This window comes from Hibiscus syriacus, unplaced genomic scaffold (assembly GCF_006381635.1).
Source record: "Hibiscus syriacus cultivar Baekdansim isolate YM2019G1 unplaced genomic scaffold, ASM638163v2 tig00112249_pilon, whole genome shotgun sequence".
NCBI classification, from domain to species: Eukaryota; Viridiplantae; Streptophyta; class Magnoliopsida; order Malvales; family Malvaceae; genus Hibiscus; species Hibiscus syriacus.
In genome coordinates, this window is record NW_024063281.1 from 2,415,146 (window position 1) to 2,433,864 (window position 18,719).

Here is an 18,719-nt window from a genome sequence, read left to right on the forward strand (position 1 = left end):
AAATAGACAAGTGAGAACATAAATCTAGGCCAATTGAGAATATGATAACAATTAAATTTCTAAAAATACAATATATTATTTATAACTAATTGAAGATTTTAATATTTTTAAATTAAAGTTATTTATTTTATATTTATTTATAATTATTATAATATAAATATTAAATTATTTTTAATGATTATATGTATATAATCAATGAAAAATAAATATGAAAACAATAAATTTAGTTTAAAAATATTAAAATCTTAAACCAATTATTAATATACTATTAGATTTATTTTAGTGATTTAAGTGTTGTCATATTCTCAATTGGTGTATTCAACTATAAAGCTTTATATTTTGACACCACAATTGCTTTCTCTTAACCAAAATGTCATTCACATATTTTGAGCTCAAGGCTTTTAATCTTGTGGTCGTGGGATCGAGTCTCACGGTGAACAATTCATAATTAGAGGTCTTCCACGAAAGCTGCTCTCAATCTGATATTAGAGGCAACCTACTATCCTACCTCCCCTTATCCCATTGAAAATAGGATCAACTAATTTTTTATTCTCATATCATTTTGTCTGGTCAAAAGCAGCAAATAAACTAATAACGCGTCCACCGAATTTCGTATGGTTTTAGTGAAAAAAGAATTGACAAATGGATTATTAAACAAATAATGTATGGGTTTGCACACCAACCACCATGTGCTTAAAGTTGTCTTTGAAAGGAATCCCAGCATCTTACAATTCACATTCACTCTGTTGAACCCCTCTTCGAGTTTCAGCTTTCATCTTTCATCTTTCTCATGGCTTCTTCTGTTAACTTCTCCTCTTGTCAATTCAACAGTTTTCTCTACCGTTCTCCTCGATTGAAGTATTCTTCCTTTCCTTCTCGTCAGTTGAAGTGTTTTCACTCCCCTCCTCGTTCTTCTCGTCAACTCAAGTATTCTTTCTCCCCTTGTCGTCAATTGAAGTATCCTTTCTCCCCTTCTCGCCAGTTGAAGTATTTTTCATCCCCTTCTTGTCAATTGAAGGATTCTTCACCCTCTTCTCTTCAGTTGAAGGATTCTTCCTCTTCTCGTCAATGGAAGTATCAAGTTTTCTTGAGCTTCAGATTTGAAACACGCCGTAACTTCACCAGCCAACTACTCAAAGCTTTGAAAGACACCGGAATGAATGTCTTCTTCGACGAAGAAAAACTTGAAAAAGGGGAGCAATTTTTAGGACAACTTACCCAATCAATTGAAGTCTCAAATCTCTCAATAATCATTTTGTCTGCCGACTATGCTTCTTCGGATGTATGCTTAACAGAACTCTCTCAGATCATGGATCTCAAGCACAATCAAGGACATATTGTTCTTCCCATCTTCTTCCATGTTGATCCCTCCGATGTGCAAAATATAAGTGGCACTTTCCAAAAATCCTTTGACGCCCATGAACCGAAGCAACCACCACCATGTGACGAAGAGAAATTGAAGCAGTGGAAATTGAAGCAGCAGAAAGTGAAGCAGTGGAAAGCTGACTTGGCTCAAGTCGGAACATTAAAAGGAGTTCATATAAAAGGGGACAGGTACCCATATTGTTTCTGCTCTTCTTTTACTTGACTTAACTTTGTTTTCGATTTGATATAGACATTGTTTTTTTGATTATTTGCTAGACCTGAGACTGAGCACATCAAGCATATTGTTGAATGTGCTATCAACAAGTTGATGAAGCATCAGGTTTTCTTGAGCTTTGGTGAGGACACACGCCACAACTTCAGCAGTCATCTTCTCAAAGCTCTGGAAGACACCGGAATCAATGTCATCTCGGATGACAAGACAGAGATTGAAATCTCTCAAGCAATTGCAGCTTCAAACCTCTCAATAGTCGTTTTATCTGAAGACTATGCTGTTTCGGAATCATGCCTAGCCCAACTTTCCTGTATCATGGCTCGCCAGCGCACTCAGAAACATATTTTTCTTCCCATCTTTTACCATGTTAAACCTGATGAGCTGAAACTTGGTAGGAGTGAGAACTTCGCTGAGGTTGCTGACTTACAAGGGTTGATTATAGAAGGAGGCTATTCTGATAGGTAACCACACATTTCATACTCTTATTCCACTTCTAATACTTGATTTGTTTTTGTCTTGACAATCATTTTTACAAATATTTTCCAGACCTGATACTGAACACATTAAAGTTGTCGTTCGAGATGTCATACAAAAGTTGAATCGCAAATCTAGAAGCGTTTCAGATGAGTTGATTGGAATAGATGACCAAAAAGAAACGATTTTGAGACTGATTGGGCAAGAAAAAAATCGTCTAATAGGGCTTTGGGGTATGGGTGGTATAGGCAAAACTACCCTTGTTGATGCTGTTTACAATGAAATCACCTTAGTGTTTGATAGTCGTTGCTTCGTTCATAATGTTAGAAGGCAAATAGAAGATAAAGGGATGATTTCAGTTAGAAATGAACTTCTCACCAACCTACTAGGGAACAAAACTGATATAGACACCCCCTCCATAGGATGCCTTGTAACCCAAGACAGGCTAAAAAATAAAAGAGTATTTGTCGTCCTTGACGATGTTAATGACTCGGATCTAATGGATCTTATGGGTGTAAAATATTTTGGTGAGGGAAGTAAAATCATTGTAACATCTAGAGATAGACAAGTTCTTAAGAATGGAGGAGCTGACGAAATATATAAGGTGAAAAAGCTAAATGACAAGGACTCTCTTCAATTATTTTCTAGATTTGCATTTAAGCTTTCGAATCCTGCTCTTGATTTTCAAGACTTATGGAACAAGTTTTTGGAATACGCCCAAGGCAACCCACTTGCTCTGAAAGTTTTGGGTTCTAAACTATATACAAAGTCCAGAAAAGAGTGGGAAGGTGAGGTGGATAAGCTCAAGGAATATCCCCAACAAAAAATTTCACAGATTTTGAGGAGTAGCTTTGATGAGTTGGATAAACTCGAGAAGGATATATTTCTTGATATAGCATGCTTCTTTAAACGAGAACTCAAGGAAGATGTAGAAGAAATTTTAAGTTGCTTGTATAAGGGTGCAGCGTGTGGAATAAGCAACTTGCTGGATAAGTGCCTAGTTCATATTGATTCTTATGGGCGGATTTGTATGCATGATATGCTTGAAGAGATGGGAAAGGATTATATTCTCCAAAGATATGAACACCCGGAAGAGCGAAATAGGCTATGGAGTCTCAAAGACGTGAATCAAGTGCTCAGATGTAATAAAGTAAGTGCTAATTATATTTATATTCTCTTTTATCATATATATATATATATATGCTTGACAAATATCTAATGCATTACTTAAAAGAACAACGCATGCATTTTTTATTGTTTAAATATTCCAATAATATAATGGTATGCTCGATCAATATAATCCTTTCCTAATATAAATAAATTTGTTTAATGAGTAATTTCATGGAACGTCCATAAATTTCTCTATACTGACCCCTGACAAATTGTTTGTTATTATTAGGAAAATAAATCAATTAAAGGAATAAAGTTTCAGATGACTCAGTCTGACCCACTGTTATCATGTCGTCACGGTTTTGTGAACATGCTTAATCTTAGATACATCGACTTGTCTACCGGGTGTTTGATGTACGAGAAGGATAAGGTACTTGCACACAAAGTTGATAGTGTATCTTTTCCTGATGAGCTAAGATATCTTTGTTGGAGCGGTTACCCCTTCAAATCCTTGTCATCAAACTCTAATCCAAAGAATCTTACCGTATTGAAATTACGTTTTGGATGTATGGAACAACTTTGGAATGAAGATCATCAGGTATTTTTTTTTTCGTTTTATTTTGTTCAAAATAAATAGATAATGCTATGAGGTAATATGGTTATTTTATATTTTCATTGTACAGGATCTTGTTAATTTAAGGATAATTGACCTTTCCCATTGTTTGAAACTAAGGAAGATCCCTAATCTATCAGGAGCCGTTAACCTTAAGAGCCTTTGCTGCCGTATGTGTGAAAGTTTGGTTGAACTACCTTGCCTCAGTCATTTGCCATCTCTCGAAATCCTTGACCTTACTGATTGCGTTAATTTAAGAAAGATCCCTAATCTATCAGGAGCCATCAACTTAAAAAGCCTGAACTTAAGCTCCTGTCTAGAGCTGGTTGAACCTCTTGAGCTCCCAATTAACATTACCCAGTTAAATTTATCACACACTGTAATAAAAGAAGTGGCTGATTCTATTCAGCATCTTGTCGGACTTAGAGAGTTGAATTTGAGTCACTCAAGGGTGAAAAATGTATCGAACAGTATCTCAAAGTTCGAATCCCTTCGTGTGTTGGTTCTTGATTATTGCAAAAGCCTTAAGACACTCCCGGAGCTTCCACGATATTTGTGGTTCTTGGATGCAAGTAACTGCACGTCATTAGAAAAAGTGTCCTTCACCGATGTTAGTTTCAATCCATTCCATTCTTTACATGACGGTGATGGTGCTCCTCTCAGAGAAGACGTTTTCATGCTTTTCTCGAACTGTAGAAGCTTGAATCAAGATTCAATAAAAAACATTGTGGCAAACGCCATGCTTCAAATTCATTCCCTGGCACAGAGATGGGTAAGGAGGAAAGGGATATCCCTAGGGGAATATGAATGGGATTTTTTGTTTTGCTGTTTCCCAGGAAATGAAGTTCCAGAAAATGTGTTTTATTACGGAAGCATGAATTATTCGTTCGATTTGAAGATAACCCCAAATGGGTTTAGTGGGAGCAGATTATTGGCTTTTGCTATCTGCCTTGTGGCTGATCTCACTCGCGCAAAGCGAGATCTTGAATTTATCTGTAAATACCAACTGACCACCACCAGTGGTGAAAAGTTTACGAATGAGTGCCATGTTTCATTGACACAGGACAAGATCTTCCGTTACAAGACTGATTCTAATCCATATTTATGGAATTTCAATTTCATGGGTGATCATGTGTTCATTCTGTTCAATCAAGATATGATTATAATAGACAATGATTATGAGAAGGCATCGTTTGAATTGGACATCGGAGATCTTGACGGAGATGAATTTAAAGTGAAGAAATGTGGTGTTAACATATTTTACATGGATGCAGAGGGGTATACCATTAGTGATGTGATGAGATGGGACAAATCCAACCAGAATTCTGATTGTCAAGAAGATGCTAATATTGAGGGAGCTCATGACGGTTCTGCTACTGAAATAAGACCTGGGGATGAAAGAAGATTTGGCAATGATGGTGAAGAAGGTGATGGAGGGCCTAAAACATTGAAATAGTTTCACTTCTTTTAATCTTTGGGTATGCAACTTCTCATTCCAAATGCGTAGGTAAGCTGTTTTCATTTCTATTTAATTGCTTATGATAGTTGTACATAAAAAAGGGAGATCTGTTAAAAGAGTTCAGGGTTGAATTTCTTTCAATTCAATTACTTATTATGTTTTCTCATTCTTTTGTAGGTGGAGGCTATTTTGAAGGGCATCATTTGACGGATTACATTGTCATATTAGATTGGTGAGCTTGTGTTTAACCTGTTATGTGGCGTTTATCACATGGTATCATTCACCAACAATGCCGACATTGTTGTCTGTGTCATGAATCTCATCTAGGTTGTTTATCACATGGAATTAATCTTTGGTTCTGCATTTATGTATTAGTGGATGTATTTGTCTTTGCTTTGTTTGCGTGGGTGAAAAGGTTTTGTTGGGTTTAGTTGTATAATTCAGGCTTTGTTTGCGTGGGTGAAAAAATAGATGCGGATACTTGCCTTGAGTATGTGTTGGAGTAGGAACCGCTAATACAGGTGCAGTGTGTGTAGAATTCTTTTTATACTTTTGGGTAATTTACAAATTTAGTAATTAAACTATACTCTCTTCTATTCAATTTCTTATGTGAATATAATACATTGCGTTTTTTGGTCACTTATTCATTTCCTAACTATCGACGTAATGACATGGCTTTTTTATTTTATTTTTTTAATGGATAAATTATAAATTTAATTACTGAATTTAACTCTCTCTTATTTAACTTTTTTTAATTAATGTTTGTGTATGCTCTTGAGAAGATGCAACTTCTGGATAATGTCATCCAAATGCATAGGTAAATTTCCGGCTCGAACATTAATCTTATGTCTGATTGTAGTCAATGGTCAGGGTAAATTTGTATATTCAGTTTAGTTACTTTCATCTGTTCACTCAGCACAGAAGTCGATTTATCTCTCTGATTGCATCTATGTGAGTGCCTGGTAACAACAAACATAACAAAGGAACCCGAGACAAAGAGATGTTCATGTGATTAATTCTGTCCACCGTTGTCTTCATCGTAGCTGGGGCTGCTACTTCAAACCATTGGAAATACCGAGAAAGAATTGTTGAACTTTTCACTCCATCCAAAACTGAATATGAATATTACTTACAAGGAGACATCCAAAACTGAATACCAAAAAAATCAAAATGGAGATTTAACCCTCCGTAAAGGATCCCAACAGAAATAGAACAGTAAAAGAGGTCCCATGAAGAATCAGGACAGAGAATAAATATCATGCAGAATCAGGACAGTGAATAAATCCTATGCAAATATCAGAAATGCATCAACATGCAAATTAATGGTGATACCACATTATTCATAAGTCAGATATGTCACGTACATATAAATATATACATATAATCAATTCACGAACATGTTTATAGATAGCAACATATAACATAACATGTTAAATATATCGAATAAGTCAGGGGACATACCTATAAGAGATAATCAATATCGGCTAGGCCTTACGTTTCCCACGATCAGTAGTATTAATCCTGCAGATCGAGAATCTAAAACAATACTCTTCCATAAATGCAGATGCCAATAATCTAAATAGAAATATACTATAAAATCATTAATCTAATACTTACACGTATTTCGACATTATCGAGCAGACTCGACTGAATATAATGAGAGTGATCAGGGTTTACTGGTGAGCGATCTAAAGAGACGAGGATACCAATTTAAATTTGTTGATCGTTTCAATTCTTAAAATCTCTAAATATTCACAAAATTGGTTCTTTACCTTGAATCCACCGATTCAGAGCTTGGTTTATTGGTCCAATTAAATTCCTCTGTAGGCAGCTTCCTGGAAAATACAGGAAGATTGGTATTTTTTTTGACGCGTTTCTGTGAAAAGGAATTTAAAGTCCTTTTATTCGCATCATCATTTTGTCCAATTTCTCAAAAGAGCTCAAACCAAAGCTCTCTTGGTATCTCTTGTCTCTGTCTATTAATCGCAGTATCCATTCTCTTTCCTCTTCATGGCTTCTTCTTCTTCTTCTTCTACTCAATTGAAGTATCAAGTTTTCTTGAGCTTCAGAGGTGAAGACATGCGCCTTAACTTCACCAGCCATCTCCTCAAAGCTCTGAAAGACACCGGCATGAACGTCTTCTTCGATGAAGATAAACTGGAGAAAGGGGAGCAGCTTTCACAGGCACTTTCCCAAGCAATAGCAGCCTCAAATCTCTCAATAGTCGTCTTGTCTGTCGACTATGCTTCTTCCAAATCATGCTTAGCCGAACTCTGTGACATCATGGGTCGCAAGGGAACTCAACAACATACTGTTCTTCCCATCTTTTACCATGTTGATCCTTCTCATGTCCGAAACATTGGTGGAAGTTTTAAGGCATCCTTTGAAGAGCATGAATCGAATAGGCCACTTGATGAAGTGAATCGATGGAGAGATGCCTTTGTTGAAATCGGCAAATTAAAAGGGTGGCATATACAAGGCGGCAAACTCGATAGGTAACCATATACACTTATACATATATTATCTTCTTATATTCGACATGTCTTTTGAGTATTATTTTGTGAAAATGATTTCTCAGATCTGAGGCTGAATACATCAAAGATGTCGTTGAGTATGTCATAAAAGAATTGAATAGCAAGTCTAAAAGTGTTAATAAAGAATTAGTTGGAATAGATGATCAGAAAAAAAAGATCTTGCAGCTAATCGAGGAAGAAGATAGTCGAATAATAGGACTTTGGGGAATGGGTGGTATTGGCAAGACTACCCTTGCTGAAGCTGTCTATAATGAAATCTCTCCAACGTTTCAATGTCGTTGCTTCCTTCAAGATGTTAGAGAGCAAATAAAAAAACAGGGGAAGAAATCTTTACGAGATGAACTTCTTTCCGAACTATTGAACTCGAAAACTTGTGTAGACACCCCCTCCATAAGTTCCGACTTAACCCAACAGAGGCTCAATAATATAAAAGTAATCGTCGTCCTTGATGATGTTAGTGACTCAGAGCTGATAGATCTTATGGGTGTAGAACATTTTGGTGATGGAAGTAAAATTATCATAACATCCAGAGATAGGCAAGTACTTACGAATGGAGGAGCTGACAAAATACATAAGGTGAATAAGTTAAATGAGGAAGACTCTCTTCAACTCTTTTCTACATTTGCATTTAAGTCGTTGAATCCTGCACCTGATTTTCGAGATCTATCGAATATTTTTTTGTGGTACGCCGAAGGCAGTCCACTTGCTCTTAAAGTTTTGGGTTCTAAACTATATACAAAGTCTAGAAAAGAGTGGGAAAGTGAGGTGGGCAAGCTCAAGGAATATGCAAAACCAAAGATTTCACAGATTTTGATGAGTAGTTTTGAAGAGTTGGATGAGCAAGAGAAGAATATATTTCTCGACATAGCTTGCGTCTTGAAAGGGGAATCCAAGAAAGAAGTAGAAGAAATTCTAAGTTGCTTGTATGAGGATGAGGGTGCAATGTGTGGAATAAGCGATTTGCTTGATAAGTGTCTAATTGAAGTGGATTACAATGGGGTGATTTGTATGCATGATATGCTTGAAGAGATGGGAAAAGACATTGTTCGCCGAGAATCTAAAGATCCTGGAGAGCGCAGTAGGTTATGGAGTCTTAAAGACATGATCCAAGAGCTCAAATATAATAAAGTAAGCATTTTTTTTACTTATTATACATATAATGACCAATGTTTTAGGGTATACCATGGAATCTACTCAAGTTTACTGTGTTAGTGAAATACCTAATTTGTTGCTTATAAAATAGAGAACGTATTTGTATTGTCTAAAACTTTCAGTAATAAAAAGATATGTCTGATTAGTCTAAGCGTTTCTTAGTATAATTATATTTTATAATGAGTAATTTTAATGAAACGTTCATAATTTTGTCTGTAACGAAACTCGTTAAATTGTTTCTTGTTATTAGGTGAATAAATCAATTGAAGGAATAAAGCTTTTCGTGAGCCGACTTGAAGACCAGCTGTTACTATATTCTGGTTTTGAGAAGATGCATAATCTTAGATATATCATCCTTTATACATTTCCGTTCTCTGTTACTAGTGTATCTTTTTCTGATGAGCTAAGGTATCTTCATTGGGACTTTTGTCCCTTGAAATCCTTATCATCAAATTTTAATCCAAAGAATCTTGTTGTGTTGAAGCTAAGAGATAGCTTCATAGAACAACTTTGGAAGGAAGATCATCAGGTATTTCATGTTTTTTGTTTTTGTTTTCGATACATCCAAAATAAGTGGATAATGCAATTATTTTATATTTTCAATGTACAGGATCTTGTTAATTTAAGGTCAATTGACCTTTCTGGTTGCACGAGTCTAGTGGAGATCCCTAATCTATCAGGAGCCATCAACCTTCAAAGCCTTTGCTGCAATGGGTGTGAAAGTTTGGTTGAACTACCTTCCCTCAACCAGTTGGTATCTATTGAAAGCCTTGACCTTTCTTATTGCAAGAATTTAAGGAAGATTCCTAATCCATTTCGAGCCATCAACCTTAAATCACTTGAGTGCTATTACTGTACAAGTTTGGTTGAACTATCTTGCCTCAACCAGTTGGTATCTCTTGAAAGCCTTGACCTTTCTTATTGCAAGAATTTAAGGAAGATTCCTAATCCATTTGGAGCCATCAACCTTAAATCACTTAAGTGCAAATACTGTACAAGTTTGGTTGAACTACCTTCCCTCAACAAGTTGGTATCTCTTGAAAGCCTTGACCTTTCTTTTTGCGAGAATTTAAGGAAGATTTCTGATCCATTTGGAGCCATCAACCTTAAATCAATTAAGTGCAATTACTGTACAAGTTTGATTGAATTACCTTCTCTCAACCAATTGGTATCTCTTGAAAGCCTTGACCTTTCTTATTGCGAGAATTTAAGGAAGAATCCTGAACCATTTGGAGCCATCAACCTTAAATCACTTGAGTGCTATTACTGTACAAGTTTGGTTGAACTATCTTGCCTCAACCATTTGGCATCTCTTGAAGAGCTTGGACTGAAGGGATGTCATAAACTTAAGAAGTTTCCGGAGCTCCCAAATAATTTCTGTGAGTTAGATTTAAGGTACACTGAAATACAAGAAGTGCCGGATTCGATTCAGCATCTTGTCGGACTTAGAAAGTTGAGTTTGAGTCACTCGAGGGTAGAAAATTTATCGAGCAATATTTCAAAGTTGGAATCCCTTAACGTTTTGGAACTTGAGGAGTGCAGAAGAATTAAAACACTCTCAGAGCTTCCACGATATCTGCGGTGCTTGAATGCAAATTATTGCCGCTCATTGGAGAAAGTATCCTTCACCGATCATAATTCCAATTCATTCTTTTCTTTACATGATGGTGATGACACTCCTCGTGAAGAAAAGGTTTCCATGTCATTCCTTAATTGCTTCAAGCTGAATCAAGATTCAATTAAAAATATTGAGAGAAACGCGGTGCTTCAAATTCAATCCCTAGCTCAGAGATGGGCAAGGAGAAAAGGGAGGGGTTCTTTTGGAAATCAATTTTTTTGTTGTTTCCCAGGATATGAAGTTCCAGCAAATGAGTTTGAGCATCGAAGCGTGAATCCTTGGTTAAATTTAAAGATAGCCGCAAATGGGTGTAGTGGGAGCAGATTCTTGGCATTTGCTTTATGCTTTTTGGCTAATTTCTGGTCTGCAGACGGAGATGTTGGATTTATCTGTGAATACCAACTGACAGCTGCCAGTGGTAAAAAGTTCATGAGAGAGAGTCGCGTTTCTTGGAGAGGGGACAGGGGCTACAGATACAAAGCTCATGTGTTCATTGTGTTTAATAAGGATATGATTATAAGAGACAATGATTATGAGGAGGCATCATTTGAGTTCTACATCAAAGATCAACTTGGTAGAAAATATAAAGCGGTGGAATGGGGTGTTCATGTATTTTATGTGGATGCAGAGAGTTATAGCATTAGTGATGTGATGTGTTTTGATACAAAAGGAAGATTTAGGTATTGGTGGTGAACAAGGGGATGGGGGGACTTTTCACTTCTTTTAATCTTTGTTTGTGTATGCAGATGCAACTTCACAATATTGCCATCCAAATGCATTGGTAAATTTCCAAATTGAAAACCACTCTTACTTTGTGATTCTGATTAGGGTCCTTAAGAATTTAATTGCTTCTGATGCCTGTAATGCAGAAGTTATCACTATCAAAGTAATTGATAATAGACCAATTAGAAATTAAGACTAATGTGAAATTTTATTTATTAAGGTTGTGATCTATAGTAACGACGGATCCAAAAATAATTTTAAAGACGAGAATACATATATATTAACAACATCGTAAAAATATTTGTGCATGATGGATACAAATAAAATTTCAAGATGGAATTGATCGATATAATAGATAATTAATCGAAGAAAATTTAAATTGCAGGATGGACAACAAGGCATGTATTTGTCACTGTCCTTAAAATACATATGATGTATCTTTGATAATCAATTTATGGATGAATTCAAACACTTTCATATTTAATCTTTTGTTCTTATACTATGACACGATGTTTTATATGACAACCTTTGAACCCTAAATCAAATTAATTTTATATGATTTGAACTTTACATATGAATGTCATGCTTTGACTTCAAATATGACAAGCCATTTTTTATTAGATCATACATTAAATGATTAAACTAACGCTGATTTTGTGGAACTAAAATGAATCGTGCACCTAACCTTTGAAATGTTGTTTGTTTTTCCTTTCTTTTTTTATACTTCTTCATATAATTAAATGTAGAAATATTATAAAATAATGAAGCGTAATTTATAAGTAAACATGACAATGATCTTATCTTTATAAAAACATTTCTTCATAGAATTAAATGCAAAAATATACATCCCCACCCGACTCCGATTCGACCTGAATTTTTAGAGTATAAAGCTTCGACCGATCTGACCCGATAAAAAAATTAAGGATTTAATTTAAAAAATAACAATTTTTTAAGAAAGTTACATTATTATCCTCAAGTCGGGTCGGAGTTTTTTCACCATCTACTCAAATCCAACTCAACCCGATATTGCATCTTAAATATCTAACCCGACTTGACCCAAACCCGATTTTAAAAAAATCCAATCCAGTCGGATCGAGTTAAAACTCGATTAAATTGTCATCCCTAACAATACTCATAAATTGTATTTAAAATCAAACTAATATTTTAGTAAAAGAATGAAATGAATATTAGATATAATTTTTGAAAAGAATAGTAAATGATAAAAATGGAATAAAATTAGATTTTTCAATGGGTCGTTTATTCAAAATTTAATTAGTAAAATCCTAACTTCCAAGCACATGATTACTAAATCAAAACTATTGTCCGATGAATAGAACGGTTCAAGATCCATGCTTTTATGTATATGTCTTATTAGTATGACCTTATCAACAACACTTAAAACTACCAAATCAACTTTTTCATATATATATATAATAAGAAGAAGCCCCATCAATTATTAAACAGCTAAGTCAAACCTTATAGTTCAATTATTCCTTCGTACCATTTATTGGTCCAAGGAAAGAGCTTGATTTTTTGGTCCAATTAAATTCCTCTGTGGGCAGCTTCCTGGAAAATACAGGAAGATTGGTATTTTTTTTTTTGACGCGTTTCTGTGAAAGGAATTAAAAGCCCTTTTATTCGCATCATCATTTTGTCCAATTTCTCAAAAGCAGCTCAAACCAAAGCTCTCTTGCTATCTCTTGTCTCTTTGTCTATCAATCACAGTATCATTCTCTTATGTCTTCATGGCTTCTCCGAGTTAGCTGATATATGCAGACGGTATCCATGTCTCAGGAAGTTCGATTACAAGGGTGATCATGTGTTCTTTCTGTTCAATCAAGATATGATTATAATAGACAATGATTATGAGGAGGCATCATTTGAATTGTACATCGGAAATCCTTACGGGAATGAATTTAAAGTGGAGAAATGTGGTGTTAACATATTTTACATGGATGCAGAGGGGTATACCATTAGTGATGTGATGAGATGGGACAAATCCTACGAGAATTCTGATTCTCAAAAAGATGCTAGAGGTAGCTCATGACGGTTCTGCTACTGAAATAAGACCTGGGGATGAAAGATCTGGCAATGGTGGTGAAGAAGGTGATGGAGGGCCTAAAACATTGAAATAGTTTCACTTCTTTTAATCTTTGGGTATGCAACTTCTCATTCCAAATGCGTAGGTAAGCTGTTTTCATTTGTATTTAATTGCTTATGATAGTTGTACATTTAAAAGGGATATTTGTTAAAAGAGTTAAGGGTTGAATTTCTTTCTATTCAATTGCTTATTATGTTTTCTCATTCTTTTTTAGGTGGAGGCTATTTTCAAGGGCATCATTTGACGGATTACATTGTCATGTTAGATTGGTGAATTTGTGTTTAACCTGTTATGTGGCGTTTATCACATGGTATCATTCACCAACAATCCTGACATTGTTGTCTGTGTCATGAATCTCATCTATGTTGTTTTTTACTCTCTTCATACGATGTTGACGTCTCCTTTGCCAATTCACTTTGTCTTCTTTTTCTGTCGCTGCTGCTGCTGCCGCTGCGTGTGATTCATCGATTGCTTCCTCTACTGCCGCTGCATATGATTTGTCGTTGATCCAAAATTACTGCATGTATCTGATCTCAAATTTGACTCCATGACAACGGAGCTCGTCGTTCCATTTGTCGCTGTTGTTTGTACCACAGTTGTTTGTACAAAAGTACATGTGTACCAATTCAGGGAAATAAGAAAATATTTCTTGACATAGCATTCTTCTTTAAAGGGGAACTCAGGGAAGATGCAGAAGAAATTCTAAGTTGCTTTTATAAGGGTGTAACGAGTGGAATAAGCAACTTGATCGACAAGACTCTACTTCATATGGATTCTAATAGGCAGATTTCTATGTATGAAGAGATGGGCAAGGATCTTGTTCGCCAAAAGGAAGATTTGTGTAAGAGTTACGGATTGAATTTCTTTCTATTTGATTGCTTATTATGTTTTCTCATAATTTTGTATATGGAGGTTATTTTCAAGGGCATCATTTGACAGATTCCATTGTCGTGCAAGATTGACAGATCCCAGACACTAGAATAACAACTTTGAAGGCAGGAGTCGTTTTCTTTATGTATAGAGCATTTGGATCTGATGTTTTATTTTCTTGGATTTTCATCACCATAACAATTTCTTTGTGTTACTGTGTCTGCGAAGGATATTTTGAAGTTTATTATGTTCTCATTCTTTTATAGGTGGAGGCTATTTTGGAGGGCATCATTTGACAGATTACATAGCAATGCTAAGAACAGAACAGCTTTGAAGTCGAGAGTTGTTATATATATATATATATATAGAGAGAGAGAGAGAGAGCATTTGGGGTTGATGTTTTCTTTTCAGGATGTGGATGTTGCTGCCTTTCAAGTTTGAGAATTATTGAAAACTCAAGTCGAATTTCATTTTATTTTCGTTGAGCATGGAATTAATCTTTGGTTCTGCATTTATGTATTAGTGGATGTATTTGTCTTTGCTTTGTTTGCGTAGGTGAAAAGGTTTTGCTGGGTTTAGTTGCATAATTTAGGCTTAAGGTGTATTTCACTTTATCATTAATAAAATATTTACGCCAAGCAAAAAAAAATGCGGAGACTTGCCTTGAGTATGTGTTGGAGTAGGAACCGCTAGTGCAGGTGCAGAGTGTGTAGAATTATTTTTATATGTTTGGGTAAAGTACAAATTTTGGTAATTAAACTTTACCCTCTTGCATTCAATTCCACCGCTGTCTTCACCGTGGCCGGGGCTGCTACACCAGACCATTGGAAATACCAAGAAAGAATTGTTGAACTTTTCACTCCATCTGGATCAATCATCAATAGGCCAACTGCCCGACTTCAAATAATCACGCAGATCGTTCTTTAATGCCTCTGAACAATTCAGGAGTTCTTCGACCTGTTTCCGAAGAGATCCTAGAAACACAGATTGAACAATGGTACCATTTGAAGAGGTCAACCTTCCAGTCAAGACAGCCTCGTTATAGGACAATGCAAGCTACAAAACACAAGGATATGGCATATGTTAGGGATATGGTTATGCGACCTATGGGCCAATATGGATAATGTTGAAATATTTCAAGAAAAATGACGGAGTGCTTAAAGAAGTTACGGAAAAGTACCTTTAAACTGGAGAGAGAGAATGAGTCGCCAACAAGAAGATCGCTGCTGGAGACCTGCTCTGCCAATATGCCAATGGTGGTGTACAAGGATAAATAGACCTAAAAAGCAGAGAGAGATATTAACAAAGATTATTACAAAGACATTCACGTATTGAGAAATAGACGATAAGAATACGTAATACGGGAAGAATCATATACACGTCTAGAAAACTTGATCTGAACAAACCACTATCAGTATGCCAACAAGTTGACTTATTTCCAGTTGACATTGTAATGTAGTTGACCAAAATCCTATACAAAAGATGAAGAATTGACAACTAAATCAGACTATTACCGGCAAAGCCTTGACTTTTCTTATTGCACAACCAAAGATTTCCCAGATTTTGATTAGTAGTTTTGATGCGTTGGATGAGTCGGAGAAGAATATACTGTCAGACTAAATGAATTTGAGTCAGACTTAGAAAGTTGAGTTTGAGTCACTCCAGGGTGGAACTTGAGGAGTGCAAAAGGCTTAAAACACTCTCAGAGCTTCCACGATATCTGTGGTGCTTGAATGCAAATTATTGCACATCATTGGAGAAAGTATCATTCACCGATCATAATTCCAATTCATTCTTTTCTTTACATGATGGTGATGATACTCTTCGTGATGAAAAGGTGTCCATGTCATTCCTTAATTGCTTAAACCAGAATCAAGATTCAATTAAAAACATTGAGAGAAACGCGATGCTTCAAATTCAATCCCTAGCACAGAGATGGGCAAGGAGGAAAGGGAGGGATCCTTTTGGAAATCAACTGTTTTGTTGTATCCCAGGAAATGAAGTTTCGGCAAATGAGTTTGAGCATCGAAGCGTGGATCCTTGGTTAAATTTAAAGATAGCCCCAAATGGGTGTAGTGGGAGCAGGTTCTTGGCATTTGCTTTATGCTTTTTGGCTGATCTCCGGATTGCAGACGGAGATGTTGGATTTATCTGTAAATACCGACAGCTGCCAGTGGTGAAATTTCATGAAGAGAGTCGCGTTTCTTGGAGATGGGACGGGGGCTACAGATACAAAGGTCATAATTCTGGGAGCAGGTTCTTGGCATTTGCTTTATGCTTTTTGGCTGATCTCCGGATTGCAGACGGAGATGTTGGATTTATCTGTAAATACCGACAGCTGCCAGTGGTGAAAATTTCATGAGAGAGAGTCGCGTTTCTTGGAGATGGGACGGGGGCTACAGATACAAAGGTCATAATTCCTTAATTGCTTAAACCTGAATCAATTGTTTTGTTGTACCCCAGGAAATGAAGTTTCGGCAAATGAGTTGAGCATCGAAGCGTGAATTCTCGGATAAATTTAAAGATAGCCCCAAATGGGTGTAATGGGAGCAGATTCTTGGCATTTGCTTTATGCTTTTTGGCTACCAACTGACAGCTACCGATCATAATTCCTTAATTGCTTAAACCTGAATCAATTGTTTTGTTGTATCCCAGGAAATGAAGTTTCGGCAAATGAGTTGAGCATCGAAGCGTGAATTCTCGGATAAATTTAAAGATAGCCCCAAATGGGTGTAATGGGAGCAGATTCTTGGCATTTGCTTTATGCTTTTTGGCTACCAACTGACAGCTGCCAGTGGTGAAAAGTTAATGAGAGAGAGTCGCGTTTCTTGGAGATGGGACAGGGGCTACAGATACAAAGATTGTGTGTTCATTGTGTTTGAAGAGGATATGATTATAAGAGACAATGATTATGACGAGGCATCATTTTTCTGCATCAAAGGTCAACTTGAATTTCCAAATTGAAAACTACTCTTACTTTGTGATTCTAGTTAGCGTAAATTTGTACATTAAGAATTCAATTGCTTATGATAGTTGTATTTCTTTGTATAGGAGGCAGTGGTGGTTTTTTAATTCATAGAGTCAGTAGTTGACTTGATTCAGCTCCGTTGCTTACGTTACATGGATTGGGCAGTAAGTAGTCATCTCCACCACACTGCATTTTCCTTCAATGATTTCTTCACCCCTCCATCTATGTTTTCAACTGTTAATGTCTTCATATTTCAGATATTAACTTTGGAGTTACCATCAAAATCGGATGCTCAAAAGCTTTAGAGTTGAGTGCTTGTTGGAATAATTGGAGGGATTGCAGCAGAAAGAAAAGTCGAGTGATTCTAATATAGAGTAAGTCAGCAATATAGCATTCCATATCACTTCACAGTTGGTTTTCTGGTTCATGGCCATTTCGTTCACTATTGCAGTTCGGTTCTGGTTACTAGGCCAGCAATTCGGTCCACTGAAACAGCGAGAAGTCGGCATTCGTTACTTGCAGCACAAGCTTATGCTGATTCTGGCTTCAGTGTATGCATATCATTTCACTGCTCAGCATTTGGAGGAGAAATATACAGAGATGAACAATTTGTTGCCGATGTCCATGCACTTTCTGCAGGCCTGAAGTCCTATGTAACATCATATACAGTAAAGTCACTGAGTACCTGAAGGGAAGCTTGAAGAGGCCACGCATATGCCGCTCTCAACCGGTTTGGCAGCTTGAGGAATGATCACAACATTTTCCAGACGTCTGAAGGAAACAACCCAGTACTTCTGCAACAGGTTTCGGGCAAATCCCCTTAATAACAAACCTTGCTTGAAAACTTGCAATGGTTTTTTTACCCCCAGTTTTCCTTCATTCAACCTCGAATTTCCTTTTTGATTCAAACTTCATAAGGCTTTTTACTGGGATATATATAGTTAGCTGCGGATTAATTGATGCTATACAAAGACAAGTTCCCAGGTTGTAAGCGATCGGTCACATGGAACTACTTGAGAGAATCTATGAATACATACATCGAAGCTGTACAGAAGTACTTCCTAAACTCTGAATTGAATATATTCCTTCTATTTTCTAGTTGTCATAGTTTGTGATGGCTGCGTCTCATCTTCATTCCCCTGTTGAGTCCGTCTTCTTCTTCTGTAGGTATATAATAGATTGCTCTTGACATACTCTACGAGCGAGTATATTAAATTGTGTAGGTATGGTGCCCTCATTATGAGATTATCTTATTACAAATGATTCGAAATGAGATTTGATATGTGCATCCAATTTTAAAACGATTTAAAATTTATTGACGGTTTCAGTAATTTGATATAACATCTTTAAGATCTCTAAATATTCTATGCAGAGTTTAAGGTGTTATAAAATCAATTGTCTGCCATTGACTTTGTATGTTATTGTTAACGAAGCAACTTCTACGTAAAAGGATTTTTGAAATGAAGAAAATGATTGTGGTGGGGGTTTCTAAGGTCCACA

General features: G+C 36.2%; 1 protein-coding gene across 1 annotated transcript; it reads left to right on the forward strand.

Annotated features, from left to right (window-relative positions):
• Positions 1-751: 751 nt before the first annotated feature.
• LOC120176635 (disease resistance protein TAO1-like) lies at positions 752-14,585 on the forward strand. The gene is made up of 10 exons (XM_039183029.1): positions 752-1,554; positions 1,642-2,058; positions 2,144-3,132; positions 8,827-8,915; positions 9,190-9,468; positions 9,550-11,205; positions 11,304-11,338; positions 13,006-13,316; positions 14,055-14,222; positions 14,518-14,585. Exons 1-10 carry the CDS (start codon positions 791-793, stop codon positions 14,583-14,585), a joined length of 4,776 nt encoding a protein of 1,591 aa, XP_039038960.1. The 5' UTR covers positions 752-790.
• Positions 14,586-18,719: the final 4,134 nt, after the last annotated feature.